We start from the raw sequence: 18803 nt of genomic DNA on the forward strand, positions 1-18803 counted from the left end.
AAAATAAAAAAAAATATTTAAAAACTCAACAAAAAGATTAGTTGAGGAAACTCATAATATTGAATCAATATGCTCCATCATGTACTCTGCTATCAAAATTGATCTTGAGAAAATAAAAGAATGATGGCTCTCGAGAGCAATATATTCTTGTTTTTGAGAATTCTCCGGACTTTTGGGCCACCATGATGAACGAATAGTTTACAGGTTGATCTTATCACGACAGAACAATTACTATACAATAATAACTAATGAGAATTCATATTGATCAGCAATACAAGTGCAAGAAGATCATCTAAATAAATTAAACTAAGAGTTGCCTTGATATTCTCTATTCTCAATCAGCATTCATTCGGGTTGAAGGGCAACAAAAGAATTACAACAGCAGCATAAGGTGAGCTCAAAAACTTTTAACTACTGGGAGGTCGCTTCACGACATCCATTCATTATGCTGCCTACATGGGGCCGTCTCAAACTTCTCCATTGCTCCAACAAGAAAGGCTTCTAAGTTCTAATGAACCTCTCAAGCTCAAACGAGTGTGACCGGAAGCACTTCTTCATGTTTTGTTCTCTGCAAATTGTGCAAAAATCCTCATAGCTCGTCATTAACAGAGGGTCGATTTGCATTCGCATCCTTAAGTTTCTCCTGCAGTTCCTGCCAGAGTTACCAGCATTTCCATATAAGATTCAAGTCACAAGAAAAAGAGGCATATCATAATTTTAATTAAAAAGTTCAAGCACAAACCTTCAACTTCTCTTCTACACATAGGACTGGAGTTGATAGTATAGCTGCATACCTGATATGGGCAATATTAAACATGAGAAAAGATATGATTATGAGAAGAAAGTCTAGAATGATGGAAGATATGCGTACTCGCATCGGCTTGGTTCATCAACATCCAAAAGCTCATCTTTCAGTCCACACCTAAGCCTAACCTGTACAAAATGTGAGCAATCAGAACCAGAACCACTACCTTAAGAAATCTCGCACAAGGTTGATTAGGAAAGTCAAACGGTACCTTTAGACTTCTATCAGGGCCATTCCAACATCTATCTCCGTTGGAAAATAGCATGACTCTGTATGACTCCTCAAATTTATCCCAGTACCTGCATATGATAAAATGAGATAGCATGCAACCAAATCAACTAGATTATATTTTCATCTTGTCAGAATATGGCACGAACACTACTGTGCCATACCATAATATGACCCAGGAGCCACTAGTAACATTATTTCTTAAAACAGAGAGAGATCCTCAGAAAGATCCATAGAGAACTAAAGCTGTTCAAATACAGGTTAAGTTAGGCTTAGTTATGAAGGTCAATACCCGATCCTCGGATTAGTGTCATTTCTACATTATTCTCTTCTGATGTGACTGAAAGAATCTAAAGTTTTTGCGATCATCAAATAAGACTTCATTTCAAAGGTTAAAAAAGGTCCCAAATTAAAAGTAACAGGAAAAAATATTGGAAATAATGGTCAATGGAAGCTACAATATTCCTTTTAATGCTTCTACATACACAGATTGACAGATATGAATGATGAAATATCAGAAACATGCAGGCCCTCAGGCGAGTATGGCGTTGTTATGTAATGTGAAACTTTCTTATTAGATCCCCTTGTTTTTTGCCAAGGAATATGGGTTATCAGTGATATAAATATTGGCTATAATGGGCGATGGACATTAGTATATCATGCTTTTTAATGCTTCTATGTACATAGATATGAATGGTAAAATATCAGAAAACATGCAGACCACTGGGCTGGTATGGTGTTGTTACGTGATGCAGAACTTCCTTATCAGAGCTCCCTCTTTTTTTGCCCAGGAAGATGGGCTATCAGTGATATACAATTTTTTTAATATAAACAAAGCATCTCTAGAACTTACCCCAATTGGGTGGTACTGTGCCCTTCGACCTGGGAGGCTTTCTTAAATGGACAGACCTTGTAGACATACCTACCAACAAGAATTTCCAAAAGCCAAGAATAGGATGAAATAACAAGAACTGCAATAATAATACTATTTCACACACAACTTAAAAGAATGGTGTGTATAGTATACATACTTGTTCTGCTTGCTCTCAAAGCAATGATCATAGAATGAATAAAATTCTTTATCCTTGCCTAGTAAGAAAATTTCAAGCTTCAGAAAACTATTGTTTGTCTGTTTAACTTAAGTCATGAACATGACCATAGTCTCACATAAGGAATTAAAGAAAAATAATAGAACTGGCGTACTTCACAAACTACTTATCTTGCACTTGCAAATTAATATAAACATAATCAGATCCACATGGCCTATCACCTTATAGACAACCACACGATGACAACAAAGAGGTTTTTGTATTTGTGCTATCATCAAATATTGCGGATTTATAAGAACACAGGTGAGGGTTCACCATCTCAATATTGGACCTCCTATCAGCACCCTCCTATTATAGTGTAGGTATGCGGTTCTGTACGGTATGAAATAATGTACTGAGTGTCTGTATGATATGAGATAGCATACCAAGTATCGATACAGTACGAGATGGTGTATTGGTATGGGATGTCCCGTACCAAACAGTATGGGACAGTACGGCAGACCATGCTGCATATTTTTTGCAATTTAAAAACCACAGCCTTCCATCATGCCCCAAATATCAAAAAGAACCAGCAACTTGCAAGTGTGCTGGTTCTACTGCCACCAACACTTTTGAATTCCTCACCCATCATAAAGCCTGCTAGCTGACCTAGCAATTGACAACTAAAAGGTTACCTCTGCTCATCCAAGTCTTTTCAGACATGTAAAATCTATTGCAGTCAAAAATATTCTTGCAACCATAGGATGTTTTTGACGTGCATCAATGCACATGGTATGAAAAAATCTCTGTAGGCTCACAAATTACAGTAGCTTTGTCTTGATTAAGAGGCGAAGTCAACCATATTACTTTTCTGATAAGCATACCTATTATATATAAAGAGAGTTGCAAGTTTGTCTACAGTTTGGAGTTTGTCTCCTCTATCCTTAATTTTTTTCTCCTATTTTCTTTCATGCTTGTATTATCCTTAAAACTAAAACAGAACTTTAAATTATCCAGCTTTGTACCAAAGCACCTAATCATAGGAGAAATAATAAAAATTGGCCATAATTTGGCTGCATGGCTAAAACCCACGGAGTAATTTGGTCACCCCATGGTTTAATCAAATTCAGCCAGCAATTTACCCTTATTCATCAATATTATATGCTCTGATGAAGATTATGGAGCACAGAAGTCTATTTTGTTAAAATGGAAAGGTTGCACTACCGTTCCATAATCAACTTTACCTGAGTGCGCTCAGTTTCTTTATAACTGCATGGTATTAGGCTATAATATGATCCTGTATATGTTGTATATGTGAATTTTGTGCACATCTTGTTGGCTGTTCTGGCATGAACAGAAGGCTGTTTATATCATAGTGTGGACAAAGATCTACATTATTTATGTCTTACATGTATTGTAAGGACATTGTATAGTTGGACAACAATTTTACATCTTCAATATTAAACTTCAGGGAGCCTTGAAGGAAACTAGTTATTTCAGAAGTTACTGACCACTGTCAAATCAAACAAAGCAATATCATATGAAGTGATCTTGGTGTGGAATTTGTAATAGTGCAGGACAGTGAACTGGATAAGCCTGTCAAAAATTGGATCATTTCATGTATCTCTAGTTATCTGTGCCATAACCTTGAACAAAGCCACAGCTCCATATATACAACATCACAACAACCAAAGGCAAAAAGCCCTGCTCAAGACTGTCACAAGACTAATCATGTTGAAGGGAACATTGTGAAGGAATGAGTCTATGAGCTTACATTAAAATCATGCATAATAAGCATATAAGAGTGTAAGCAAGACACATAAAAAGTATAAAGTGATAAAAAAATCAGAACAAAAATCTTTAAGAAAAAAAAATACTGCATGATAATTATCAAAACCTTCTTTCCTCACTTTAGATGGTAAAGCAGGATGGTATTCAATATGACAGAAGCATTCTTATTATCTTCTGACTTTCACAAACACGTGCACAAGGATGCACCCATGAGAACAGATGTTCATGACCAAATCAAATTCTCATGATAATATGCTTACCAAAATCATGTTTCAGCTTTTCATTTAGACTGGATATTCTTGACTGTATTTTGGACAACTTTGAGCTTGAGTCATCATAATTTTTTCGGACAGCATCAGCTTCTGGATAAATTAAAAACACAAGACCGCATTATTCTCATTCTGTCACTGTTATGATTTTGCAAAGAAAAAGAATACCTGATATGTTTACTGGACTTTTGAAAATGTTGATAGCTTGAAGAACATTACTGACAGTCTGTTGAATCTTGTCCAGCCATGATAAGCTACCAGAGGCAGTTAAATCTGAAAAAATGGACAACAATTAGCACCCACATAACCCACATAAACACCTCTGAACATGTTTTCCAAGCACTATAAGTATCAAGCATATTCAGTGTGGTGGAAAACTATTGTTGCTCTCCCAGGAAACTGGAAATAAAAACCTGAATAGTCAGTTTTGTCATCTCCATTGTAGCTGTAGGTTCCGGCAGGCTCTCCATGATCTCCAAATTCCATATCTGGGTCATCTTCCAAATCATCATCATCAAAGTTATGATCTTCATCACTATCTGAATTATAACCATCATGATTTTCTTCTGGAATGTTTTCATCATGTTCATGTCTTTCTTCCTTCACAGTATTAACTCCATCCTCTTCCTCTGCAGCATTTTCCCCTGTCCAGCGAGAAGCTACAAGACGACCCAACTCTTCTCTCGACAATCCTTCAGTATTGTCAGAAACTTGCCCCTGCAAGACTAGAACATAGATGATTAATGCCCGTTATGGCAAGTCAACAGTAAATATTAAATCAGCCTGATCATATATTATCAGTCTTGATATTGTATTCCTAAATCAGCCTGATTATATATTCCTTATCAGCCTTGATTTCTTGATGTAAATATCCCTATAAATCTGCCCTGTAAATCAACCTGGTTGTAAATTGTATATTCTATATTTGTATCTTATCTCTTCTATAATAAATGGTCTAAAAACTCAATTAAGTAAGGCAAGTTCAGAATTCTCTTTATGCTCTTGACATTAACATGGTATCAGAGCCGGTTGCCTATTTGCCAATCAGCCAGTCTCCTGAATCCGGTCATTGGATTCCCGGCGAGTAGACTGCTCACGCTACTCCTTTGTTCAGTGACGCTCCCACACGTCGGCAAGTGAGGATGCATACGGCATCGGCTTGCTCTCAGGCTTCTTCCCTGGTGTCGCCTTCCACTGATTAGTGCAGCCCTATGAGTTGCCTTGAGTATTGGTGCGTTCTTGTGGGTACTTCGAAACTGATAATTGCTGCAACCTTCTTTCCATCAGATTCTGTCTGACATTACGACTATTGAGGAGTCTCCAGTTGCCTCATCCTCCGAGAAAATTTTTCAAGTGTCTGCAGAAGAGTTTGCACAATTCTCCCAATATCAAACATATTTAAAGTTTACTAATTTCCGTCACTGCTATCACCGAGTCAGGTAAATCTACTACATGCCTTGTATCTTCCTCTTCAAAATGGGTCATTGATTCTGCTGCTACAGACCATATGATAGGTAATTCTAGCCTTTTATCTGCCTTTCAGTCTCATACAACCTCTTCTAATATTAATATTACTTTGGCTAATAGGTCTACATCTTGTGTCATGGGTTCTAGAATTGCACACCCAACATCATTAATTTCTTTGTCATCTGTTTTGTGCTTGCTGAAGTTCGCTTTCAATTTACTGTCTGTTAGTAAACTAACTCGTGCCCTAAATTATTGTCTCATTTTTTCCTGATCATTGTGTATTTCAGGATCTTACGATGAAGCGGATTATTGATAAAGGTCATGAGTTGGGTGGTCTCTATATCCTTGATAAACAGGTGTCATGGTCTCTTGCTTGCTCCAGTATCTTAATTCCTTTCGAAGTCCATTATCGGTTGGGACATCCTTCCTTGTCTACTTTAAAGAAGTTATGTCTACAGTTTCAGTTTTTGTCTGTTTTAGAATATGAGTCGTGTCAATTTGCCAAACATCATCGATTACCTTCAGTATCTCGAGTCAATAAACGGGCATTATCTCCTTTTGAGTTAGTTCATTCTAATGTTTGGGGTTCATATTCTATTGTTTTCAAGTCTGGATTCAACTATTTTGTTATCTTTGTTGATGATTACTCTCGTACTACTTGGTTATATTTAATGAAGAACCGTTCAGAATTATTTTCTATTTTTTGTGCCTTTTGCACTGAAATTAAAATGCAGTTTAATGTTTCTGTGCATATATTGGGAAGTGATAATGCCAAATTTTTAAAAAATTTTCAAATTATATATCATAGAATGGTATTCTTCATCAATCCTTATGTGTTGATACTCCATCCCAAAATAGAGTTGCTGAAAGGAAGAACCGGCATCTCCTTGAGGTAGCTAGAGCACTTCTTTTCCAAATGAAGGTTCCTAAACAATTTTGGGCTGATGCTATTTCTATAGCCTATTTTTTGATCAATCGTATGCCTTCTTCTATCCTTAATGGTGACATACCTTATGCTATTTTATTTCCATCTAAATCTTTGTTTTCCATTGAACCTCGTATATTTGATAGTACTTGCTTTGTGAGAGACGTTCGTCCCTAGGTAACTAAGTTGGATCTAAAGTCTTTGAAATACGTCTTCCTTGGATATTCTCGAGTTCAGAAAGGGTATAGGTGTTTCTCTCCAATCCTTAATCGTTACTTTGTATCTACAGATATTACATTCTTTGAGTCTACTCCATTTTTCTCTCCTTCCATTTATGAAAATCAAGGGGAGGAAGATGATCTCTTGGTTTACACTGTCAAACATATGCCCAGTACTCAGAATCCTCAGATCCCTCCTGATCCATCTGTTCCAGCAATTGTTCGACCTCCTATTGTTCATGTTTATTATCGTAGGTTGGCGACTCCTGATTCATGCCCTTCACCAGCTTCTTCGTCGAAGGATCCAGTCACCACCAATGATCGTGATTCTGGCTTAAACCTTTCCATTGCTCTTCACAAAGGTAAACGTCAATGTACTTACCCTATCTCTTCTTTTGTCTCTTATGATCATTTGTCTTCTTCTTCTCGTTGTTTTATTACTTCCCTAGAATCTATTTCCATATCTAAAACTGTTGTTGAGGCATTGTCGTATACCGGCTGGCGTGCTGCTATGGAAGAGGAAATGGTAGCTTTAGATGCTAATGGTACTTAGGAACTGGTGCCTTTGCCCCCAGAAAAGAAAGCCATTGGTTGTAAATGGGTGTTTGCAGTAAAGGTCAATCCAGATGGTTCTGTGGCTCGTCTAAAGGCTCGTCTTATAGCCAAAGGGTATGCTCAGACTTATGGGGTTGATTACTCTGACACCTCTCCTGTGGCCAAACTTGCTTCTGTTCGTTTGTTCATCTCTCTGGCAGCCACCTATGATGGGCCTCTATACCAACTGGATATCACAAGAATACCTTTCTTCATGATGATCTACAGGAGGAGGTTTATATGGAGCAACCACCTGATTTGTTGCTCAGGGGGAGTTGGGTAAAGTTTGCAAGCTTCGGAGATCTCTTTATGGCTTAAAACAAAGTCCTCGGACTTGGTTTGGGAGATTCAGTGAGGTGGTAAAGGAGTTTGGTATGCAAAAGAGTAAGTTTGATCATTCGGTATTTTATAGGCATTCCGAGGTTGGCCTAATCTTGCTAGTGGTTTATGTGGATAATATTGTCATCACAGGTAGTGACTCTACAGGCATCTCGTCTCTCAAATCTTTCCTCCAAACTCAATTTCAAACAAAAGACTTGGGTATGTTAAAATATTTTTTGAGCATTGAAGTTACAAGATGTAGAAAGGTATCTTCTTATCTTAAAGAAAGTATATCCTTGATTTATTGGCAGAAATAGAAAAATTAGGTGCTAAGCTTTACAGTGCACCGATGACTCCTAATCTCCAACTTGCAACACGGGATGATGAGTTATTTGCAGATCCCGAGATGTATAGAAGATTGGTTGGCAAGCTGAACATTCGAATATTGAATGCTTTTCAGATGCTGACTGGATGGGTTCAAAGGTTGATAAGAGATCAACTACAGGATATTGTGTTTTTGTTGGAGGGAATTTGGTATCATAGAGAAGTAAGAAGCAAAGTGTGGTTTCTCGTTCTAGTGCTGAATCAGAATATCGAGCTATGACACAATCCATATGTGAAGTAATATGGATATATCAGTTATTAGATGAGGTTGGTCTTAAGACTTCACTACCTGCTAAGTTGTAGTGTGATAATCAAGCTGCTCTTCATATTGCTCCAATTCTGTGTTTCATGAACGAATTAAACATATTGAGATTGACTGTCACTTCGTTCGTAAAAAGATTCAAGAGAAGATTATCTCAACAGAGCAAGTCAAGACTGGAGAACGATTAGGAGATATCTTCACAAAAGCTCTAAATGGAGCTCGGGTTGACGACATTTGTAACAAGTTGGGCATGATTAACATCTATGCTCCAACTTGAAGGAGAGTGTTATGGCAAGTCAACTGTAAATATTAAATCAGTCTGATTATATATTCCTTATCAGCCTTGATATTGTATTCCTAAATTAGCTTAATTATATATTTCTTATCAGTCTTGATATTGTATTCCTAAATCAGCCTAATTATATATTCCTTATCAGCCTTGATTTCTTGATGTAAATATCTTTATAAATCTGCCCTATAAATCAGCCTGGTTGTAAATTGTATATTCTATATTTGTATTTATCTCTTCTATAAATAAATGACCTAAAAACTCAATTAAATAAGACAATTTCAAAATTCTCTTTATGCTCTTGACATTAACATAATGCCAAAATACCAATGCATGAAAATTGACATGAAAACCCTAACTGTAATTTATAAACTAGAATTCTACCTTGCAATGTAATGAGTTAACAAAACATGAATAAATACAAAAATCTGAAGCAGCGATAGCACACGCTATTAAACTGGCTTTCATATTGGCTATAAGTTTACAAAGAAAATAATGCAATTACTACATTCGTTTCTTAATTGATTGTTGCTAGATATCAAATAAACTAATGCCAGCTATAAATATATTTCAAAAAATGGTTCTTTCAATTGTGAGTTAATAATTTTTCATAATAAAAAAAAAGTAGAAGATTATAGATGCAACATCATGTAATTAATACAATATATATTTCTTGATACCATGAGTTTCCTATTAAATCTGACATTGTGTCATCATTGCTTACAATGTCATATTTCAATCAAATATTGGCCCTTCTGTCACTAATAGACCAACCTTTTTTCAAGTACAAAATTGGAAGTACAACTAAAACAAATGCAACTAATCACAGAAATTTAAACTTTTCCGGTTTCATTATTCCATTTCACAAGTTGCCCTAGAAACTCTATGATTATTTCTATAATTGCCTTTGGAGCATCTGATGCCCAAATAAAACATGCACTGCACAATAAGCCCATGTACTCAAAGGCTAAATTGTGAGGATGTATACCTAAATATCTTTGCGTTGTAAATATAGAATGGCATGAAGCAATAAGTAACATGGCATTTATCAACCACAATACAGCAAATACTATTAGGGATGCGCACTGGGCTAGGCCAGCCCATGGCCCACTCGACCCAGCCCACGTTAGAAAAAGATTGGGTCAATGATTCTATGGTCGCCAGGCTAAACCCCACGTCACAATATTTTTTCCTGACTTAATAACGGGCAGAGCTTGGGCCAATGATCTATGATCTCAATAGTCAAACATGGCCTGGCCCAATAATTATACAGCATTTATATTATATTTGGTTATATTACACAGATATAGCAAAAATATGATACTAAAAACTATCCATCATATAGGTAAAAATACTAGTCCTTTAAGGAATTATTCTTCTAAGTAAGGATTATATATAAATTATTGACATAGATTTGGCATTATAAAATGACTATATAGGGGGAATGACAGTTCTTTTTTTCTTTGAATTTTGACTATTACTAATTTGGGCTGGCCCGATATCAACTTGAAATCACTTGTAACTTATTGGGCTGAGCTTGATCCCATGCATGTTATGCTGTATATAAGCTGGGCTGAGCTCGGGCAAGGTGTCCAGTAACCTGGGTCGAGCTAGGGCCTCCTATAAACTAGCCCAACCTGCCTGATGTTCATCCCTAAAATTACAATTTTAGCCCAGGCATGTAAAAGAAGCGTGTGTCTAAGCCTCTGCCTCCAGTTGGTATATAACTTTTTAAAACTACAAAAAGTTCAAAGTACAATATGATTTACCGCTGTGCAAGCGTCATGAGAACTTCAAAAGAGACATCTTCTAGTTTTCACTTTATAAGCATGTTGACAACTTTGCCATCATGACAACTTTATAGCCAAATTCTCAATCGATCTTTCTGAAGTATCTGGTTCTCACCCATCATGACTTTTTATCAACATAAGAACAGCACAATAAACCAGTAAAAGTATCACAAAAATACTAAAGATAGTCGAACAAATTCAACATCAACACTCATCACTGATCTGCTGCATTTTGACTTAGTGAACATATCTAAGACACCTCCATTTTTTAGAATAAGGTTGGAAGAACAAAATTTGATAAAATGGAAGCATCAAGAATCACTTATTCATATTACCTCTTCCACTACATGACTGGAAGGTGCTTCCTTGCTTCTAGTATAATCGCCAGTATTGGCTTCGGGCATGGTGCCTTCTTGGTCTCCAACCAGATGCTGATAGAAAATACAAAAGATCATGGAAAATAATCATCTTCCATGTAAAACTACATATTCTTTGAAAAAACTAGGAGTTATGTAAACATGTTACCTGCTTTTCCACATGACTGAAAGATGATTCTTCGCTTGTATCATCAGTCTCATCTCCAGATTTGGCTATGGTGTCATCATGATCATTGGCTACCTGCTTCAATAAACAAGAAAACATATGCCAATGAGAAAGAGAAAAGCTTATCATCAAAAATCAACATATAGGACAAAAATCACACAAGAACTTTCGAATACCTTTCCCACTGCCCAACTATCTAATATCTCAGTTTCAGCAGTATAATCACTCTTCTCTTCTATTGCAGAATCATGGTGATCTTCCATTGCATCCTGTTAATAGAGTACAAAGTTACGCATTAGCTAAGAGTGTGTTACATAGCCATGAACCCTAGAAGAATATGCACGTTGTAAAACCATTGAGCAAATGATAGGACCTGACAGGTTCTTAGAGTTTAAAACAGTAACAGAGGCAAGATGGTTAATTAATTAGGTAAAGGTATACCAGCAGAGCCCATCCCTTGTTTAGCTGATTACAGGCCTTACAGCAGACAACAGCAGACTGGGGCAGGGTCTAGCAGCTAAAACCTGTAGAAAGAAGGTTCCGGGCCACAGCCTGGTCTGTCAAGACCAAACAGGCCTTTGCATCTCTAGTTTCAAGGACATATTCACTTATGTTCTTAACCTCATTGTGTTATTAATTATAACATATCTCACCACTAGGAAATCATCTTGGTTCCTGGGCCAAGTCAAGCAGGGGCTTTTATAAAAGGAATCTTAACTAGGTAGCAGTTTGGGTTTAATTAATAAACAAATAAATAAAGGTTAGGTTGGAATCAGGTCTTAAAATAGAATCACAATTAGATAAACAAAGTGCTAACAACCTAAGCAGCACTGAGCTAAATGACAGGCATCAAAAAGCATGGCACAATTTAGTAATATTAACTTAAGAGTATTGTTTAAGAAACAGAACAGTGGCTTGTCAAAAAGAACAAGATTAGTGCAACATCGACGATGCAGACCTTGTGCTCTGGTGCTCCTAATTTTAATCTCAGGTCCGATGTCTGAAGTTTCTTTGGAATGCCTTAATACCTTCATGTCTTGCATTTTACCAATTTCCTTTTTCATAACAAATTTCAAATATTTGTCTTGACCAACTGAACTACAGAAATCTGTAATAATATGGTCTCGAACCTACTAGCACACATGCAGGTAACGAAATCCTGAAACAGCAGCTTATAAGCAAATTAAGAAATGGAAAAAGAAATATCTAGCTAGGAAATACCTAGCCTATTGTTGCATAGAATATTATTCATTTAATTATGACCACTAGTATATTTTGAAAATTAAATTAAAAATATTCAAAATTCTAAGTTGAAATCAAAAAGTATATTGTAGTCTGTGTAAAAGAGTAAGGTGAATCATAGATTGTTGAAATGATCACCTCAACATTGGCTGTAAACCCATTTAGGTTGCCTGATACAATGCCGTTCTAGTGCGTACTGACAAAGGAAGAACAGAGAGGAAGGAAAAAAGGAGAAGGCGAGAGAGGAAGAGAGAGAGAGAGAGAGAGAGAGAGAGATGGAGGGGGATAAAAATAGAGACCAAGAGAGACGGAGGGAGGGGCTTCCGGCCTTGTCAAGACAGGGGTCCTGTTTCACTTTGAAAGTCCATTTTTTTAATTTTTGCCGGTTTCAAATCGATAGTTGCCGATTTCAACTAATTGAAGCCAACAAAAATGAAAACAAAGGATCAGTTTAATTGATGCGGGCAATAATTGAAGTCTGGTTGCCGACTTCAGTTCAAAGCTGGCAAAAATAAAAAAAAAAGGATCAATTTAATTGAAGTTAGCAATGGTTGTGGACTTTAGTCCAAAGCCAGCAAAAAAAAAGAAAAAAAAGGGGACTTTTATTTCAAAACAAAATAGGGGCTCCTGTCTCAATGAGACTGGAAGCCCCTTCCTCCTCTCTAGGCCTCTCTCTCTCTCTTCCCCCCCCCCTCCCTCTCCCTTCCTCCCTCTCTTCTTCCCCCCTCCTCTCTCTCTCTCTCTCTCCTTCTGTCTCTCTCCCCCTCACCTTATTTTTTGAATCGAGAGGCAGAACCATACTGATCCACCCTTGGTATGGTTCAGTACGCCCCAAACCGGACGGTTCGAATGGTAATGCCTTCCTTGGATCACATTTATATGGTTCCAAGTCATGTACAAAGCATTCCATCCAGCATTGTGGATTCACATCTTATGCATTGAAAGTCAGGAAACTAAATTACAATAAACAATCCTAACATGCTGCTTTAGGAAATTTAAATGATAGATATATTAGCACAGAAATAACTGTTTTCCAGGCTGAAAACCTGTTGCATTTTAGTGAGAGTTCCCTTACATGTATCATAGCAGGGTTTATCACATTTAGCTAAAGAGTTTGCAAAGGAATATGTTCAAGCTGTATTTCAAGACCGGTGGTTAGGCATAAAAATTGATGAACATAAATTGTAAGATAATAGACAAGATAATGCACCAAAAACAAAATATAAGACTTTGCAGGAAGCAATGCAATGACTATGCCAACCTGATTAGGTAATTCTGACAATATCTCAGAAGCATGATCACTGTTATCATGTGAAGATTCCTCAAATGCTTTCTTTGCCTCATTAGCTTTCCTTTCAGCTTCCCTTTTTTTACGTTGTTCCTCCTCCCTTTTTTTACGTTCTTCCTCCTCTGCCTTCTCAATTCGTTCTTTTTGCTCTGCATGGAAGGTCAACAAAAGGTTATGAAAGAAACAGGACCTAGTTCATAGATTTTACATTGTCCAGACCTTCTTGTTCAAATTATTAATCCTTTCAATCTATCACAACATGACAGATCTGAAAGTACGTGAATGCCTTATTGGATATGCTTTCTTCTTAAAATGGTTAATTCAACAGAGTGGAAAATTTTGAATCTTATCATCTGAAAGAATGAGAGAGATATTCTAATAGATAATACCTAACATTTTTTTCTAAGTGGGGAAGTCTATCGTAAGCTTTAAAACCAAAAATCATCACACTTTAGAATACTAAAGTGGGAAAGCCTCCTACTGTCCAAAAACTTTATAACACAATAAAGTGCGATGACCACCAATTGCTCCAAGATGAGATAATCCAGTGATTTTACAATTTTAAAACCAGAAAGAAGATAGAACTATAAAATTTATAGAGTTAATAATAATTTTTTTTGAGGTGAATCACTAAAAAGTTGTAGTGGCTTAAACTTTAACTCAATCTTCTCGGATCATTCGACACAATATATACATTTTTATTTTCTAAACTCCAATGGATATTTTTTTCACGTTTCTTAGTTTCCTTTTATCAATCTTTTTGTGTGCAATTCACTTTATTAAAAATAATAGTGTTTACTTTGAGCAACATTTGCCACAAAACATTTTAGGCCAAACCTAGAGCATTGAAACTTTAAATATATCCAGTTCAATGGCAGCCACATCAAGCAGTGAGGACATCTTTAGAACTGGACAAACTTACAAGATCATAATAATAAACGAGGATAGTAGCATTACTGCTGTTACAAGAACCCACTAAGATTAATATTTCTAATTTAACTTCATCAGAGTGTAGCAGAATTACCACAATTAAATGGAACTATTGACTACTTCTATTATTGAAAAAGATGACTGTTTGAACAAGTAATGACAAGAGAGCACCTTTAAGCTTCTGAACATGCTCTTTGAGTATCTTCTCTTCACTTTTAAGTTTTGACAATTCTGCTTTGTCTTGGGCAAATGCTTGTTTTGCCTTTTCTACTTCCTGTCTTCGAACAGTAACTCCCATCTGAAATGTCGCTATCTTCTTCTGCAATTTCTCCCGGGCCACTTTACCAGCCTCCCAACATGTATTTGGACAGTTCACATTGCCATTATATTCATCGCTCCCATCACAACAATCTGCATGTGATAATATAAATATAAGGTGAAAAAAAGAGGGACCAAGATCCATAAAACTGCAGTTTTGAAGATTACAGTCATATGTCGTTGTGAAGGGACCACAAAGTTATCAAAATTCAAAACTGGAAGTTATGAAAAGACAATTATTTGCAACAGATTAATCCAGCCTAATAAAAAATGTAAAACAATCTTGCCATCATACGAAATCTGTTCCTTGCACAACCCTGTGTTAGAAATCTCTCTCTCTATCTCTCTCACTCATCACACATATTTAGATCATCATATATCAATCTATGAAAGGGAGGGTACAGATTTAGGAAAACACTTGGCATAATAACTTGATAGAGCATATAACGATGGCATGCAATTGCAAGTTATGGTATTTTATGTGTCTGAATTTAATTGAGATAACAAATGGCCTACAAAGACAAACATCTTTCACACTTTAGTAACTGATTCATGCTATGTAGTAAGCTCTGTGTTGCAAGGCCTACAGACTTCATAGGCTATAAAATTTATATAAGCACCAAATTTGGTTTGCGTAGAAGATCTAATCATTCCAATGAATCCACGTAACTTCTGAAAAAACACTCTTGGTAAACTTCATCTAACATATCTTAATGGCCATATGACTGATTGATCCATGACTACAACATTAAGCCTTAACCATGATTTTTAAGAAACATTTGTCCTTGTCCACCTTGCAGAATTGGAATTTTGGTCTTTTTTACAGAAATTACTGCAATTAGGAGATAGATTTCCTGGAACCTTCCTCACCAATTCTTCAACATCATCTTAGGCCTTTTCTTGCTTTTTGGCCCTCTGACCCAAGTAACTCTCCTTACTAGGGCCTCGATAATTATAAGTTCTTTGATGCACTTATATCCATTGTTATCCTTTCCATACCAAAAATCAACTCAACATTCTTAACATACCCATCTTTTCTACTTGAACCCTTCCAAAGTCCAATCAGTGATATTTTGGGTTCATTGTTATCTCATATTTTTTTCCTATTCTACAAAATGCACAGTGATCACAAAACAATTCGGAATTATCTCTCCACATTCAGTATTTTCTCTAATTTGACTTTAGTTTCAGAGCCTATACCTTTCTCATATTTCTAAACTAAATATCACTATAATGATTAAAGCATTCTTTTCTTTCAGAAAATGATTAATGATTAAAGTCATCTATCAGCTATCAAATTCAGAACACAGCCTAAAAATTATTGACATTTTCACTAAAAATAGCATTTACATATAATTTATATCTAATGACATTTAGACCACTATCCTCCAAAGTTCACAGAAAAATCAATTGCATTTGACCCCAGTCTTCTTCCACCAATCAATACTATATAATCTACAAATATCAGATATCATGAAACACTGTTATCTCATAATTTTCCCCCAGTGTCAGAGATGCACAGTGATCACAAAACACTTCAGAACTCTTTCTCCACATTTAACATTTTCTCTAATTTGATTTTAGTTATCAGAGTCTATATCTCTATTTTTTTCATATTGCTAAATTAAATATCACTATAATGATTAAATCATTCTTTTCTTTCAGCAAAATGATTAATGATTAAATTCATCTACGAACCATTAAATTTAGACCACAGCCTACAAACTATTCACATTTCCACCAAAAGCCACATTTACATATAATTTATATCTAATGACATTTAGACCACTATCCTGCAAAATTCACTTGGAAAAATCAATTGCATTTGACCCGAGCTTTCTTCTACCAATCAATACTATATAATCTACAAATATCATATATCATTGAACTTTCTTCTGAAAGTTAGCAGCAAGTTCATCAACAAAAGGTGCACACAGATATGGCCTTGCATCCAACCCTTGATGTACTTCCACCAAGATTGAATCTCACTTGGCTGATGCCATTTCTTCTAACGATTTCCTGGCCCCTTCATGCATGGCATTAACACTAGGGCCAGATTAAAAACTATGTATGATTGCTTTGGAAAAAAATACAAAACAGCATAGCATTCAGGCAACAACAAAATGCTTAAATGCTTAGAAGCCCATGCCTTGATGATTTTCAAACTCAGGAATATCCCTATTGTGTAATGCAGCTATATGAATGAAAGCAACTGAGGAAAAGTGACTAAGATTTTCCTTGAAAAAGTGAACCTGAAAAATCCAACCATTAGATTGTATTTAGTGTTCTTTTTCCCCTTATTGTGAATTGATGCTTTAGCAGTAACAGTAAAATTAAAATAATTGCATCAAATAAACATATTTTCTAATATTTCACGTTTATGGCAAAGATCAAGAAACCTCTGCTGAATAATAGGCCCTGTTTTAAACAATTAGGAGACAGGCGTAGAGCGCAGACAGTAAACAGCATGATTCTTACCGCATATACCATCATTCACACGGGAAGAGAAGACTGTGAGAGGAATGTGACCTGCATTCGGGCAATAGAATTTCCCTTGCGGGCATGCTGATGTCCCTGCAGAATAACACAACATAACCTATCCGATCAAAGAAAAAACCATCAGAGAAAAACCGAATTGATCAAAAAGTTTCCACTTCCTATTTTCTACTTTTTAGACCTTGCTACACAAGTCCTAACCCTTGTCCTTAAAAATACAACAAAAAATCAGGAAAAAAAATCAACAATACGAAACGCACTAAAAATAACAACTTTAAAACAGATATATCATTAAACTCAAGAAGATGACAAAAAAATAAAAAAAATAAAAAAATACTGACCGGGTTCGTCGGTTCCATCGGGGCAGTCGCAGAACTCGTCGTTTAGCTGCTCTTTGGTGAATTTTTTCGATCCATCCTTGCACTTGATCACATCCGATTTATAATAACTCAAATCTGATGCATCGAAGAATTAAGAAATCCGAAAAATATTTTTGGTCGGTAAAAATCCGAAAATTTGAGAAAAAAAGTCAAGTAAATATATAAAAAACAAAGGCACAATCGAGAGGATTACCTTGAGGAGCTATCCCCAACGATTCCCTCGACGGAATTGACGCCGACGCGGAAATCCAAAACAAGGAAAGGCACGAGATCGTTAGGGAAATCCGGAGAAAGGCTCCCATCGATCGCTTCTATAGAGAGCCCTTAGCTCGTCCAAAGGGAAACGAAGGCGAGAGAGCGCACCCGTTTTTCTGTTATTTTTTTGGTTATTAGTCCGCCCGATAACTGCTGCTTCTTGAGCTCCCGACTCCTGCTTCTTGAGCGCATTGGATCTTCGTTTGACCCGGTCGACTGTTTTTATTGACTTCCTAAGGAAGCTGGGACAACATTGACCGTCCGTTTTACGAGTTCTTGATGTAGGGTCAAGATTTCTTTGCCTATTATATGCATTTATTAATGTATGACAGAGGTATGAAGCTTAACCTAGTTATTAATTGGGTCAACCTAATTGAGTAGTTTCTCTGTTATATATACACATGGAAGCAGTTTAGACTCTGAAATATATAACAGAACACAAGATTCTTTAGTGGCGTACTAAAAACTTATCACTGCTTCTGTATCTCATTGCAAATCTGTACTGCATTCTTTGCATAGCACTTTGCTGTATATGTCTACATCCATGTGTCGATGACGGCACCTACCTCCAAGCTGAACTTAAGAAGCTTGTGAGTGCTACATAACCCAACAAGAAGTTGGAACTGTATGAACAAGCATAGGTGTGGTACACAATGCATTAGCTTTATCTGGTGAATTGGTTTATATTGGGTTGGTACAAGACAGCTTAATCCCATGCTATTTTGGTTCTGGATGTACATCCTAGGAGGTAGGATGGGTGAGCACCCATGGATCCCAACTAACCCACAGACTACATGCCTACATGCACAACGCATCATTTAATTATGCCACCGACAAAACTTTTCCTTGATTGCAACTCAAAAGTCAGCAGATGCCATTAAGCTCAGCAGGCTGCAGAATAGATTGAGCTAAGGGATGACAGTAGACTGGTAGTTCACCTTCAGGGCACCGAAATGATGGTCAATGATCAATAACATGAG

The 18803-nt window shown here is 36.4% G+C and overlaps 1 protein-coding gene across 3 annotated transcripts; it reads right to left on the reverse strand.

The window, feature by feature from the left end:
• Positions 1-98: 98 nt before the first annotated feature.
• On the reverse strand, positions 99-18018 carry LOC105057278 (glucosidase 2 subunit beta). 3 transcript variants are annotated; one of them, XM_010939844.4, is made up of 17 exons: positions 17762-18017; positions 17530-17643; positions 17171-17266; positions 14546-14785; positions 13418-13593; positions 11091-11183; positions 10897-10989; positions 10707-10802; positions 4535-4838; positions 4290-4394; positions 4113-4214; positions 2065-2122; positions 1887-1955; positions 1017-1104; positions 872-933; positions 743-794; positions 99-652 (listed from the first exon to the last, which is right to left on the reverse strand). In XM_010939844.4, the coding sequence occupies exons 1-17, from the start codon at positions 17868-17870 to the stop codon at positions 590-592; spliced, it is 1920 nt and encodes a 639-aa protein (XP_010938146.1). In that variant the 5' UTR covers positions 17871-18017; the 3' UTR covers positions 99-589. The 3 variants fall into 3 exon arrangements, with proteins under 3 accessions (XP_010938146.1, XP_010938145.1, XP_019710481.1); XM_010939843.4 differs by having other exon boundaries at positions 229-652; positions 10897-10992; positions 17762-18018; XM_019854922.3 differs by having other exon boundaries at positions 229-652; positions 10897-10992; positions 17171-17288; positions 17762-17901.
• Positions 18019-18803: the final 785 nt, after the last annotated feature.

The sequence above is a fragment of the Elaeis guineensis genome, chromosome 14 (assembly GCF_000442705.2).
Source record: "Elaeis guineensis isolate ETL-2024a chromosome 14, EG11, whole genome shotgun sequence".
NCBI lineage: Eukaryota > Viridiplantae > Streptophyta > Magnoliopsida > Arecales > Arecaceae > Elaeis > Elaeis guineensis.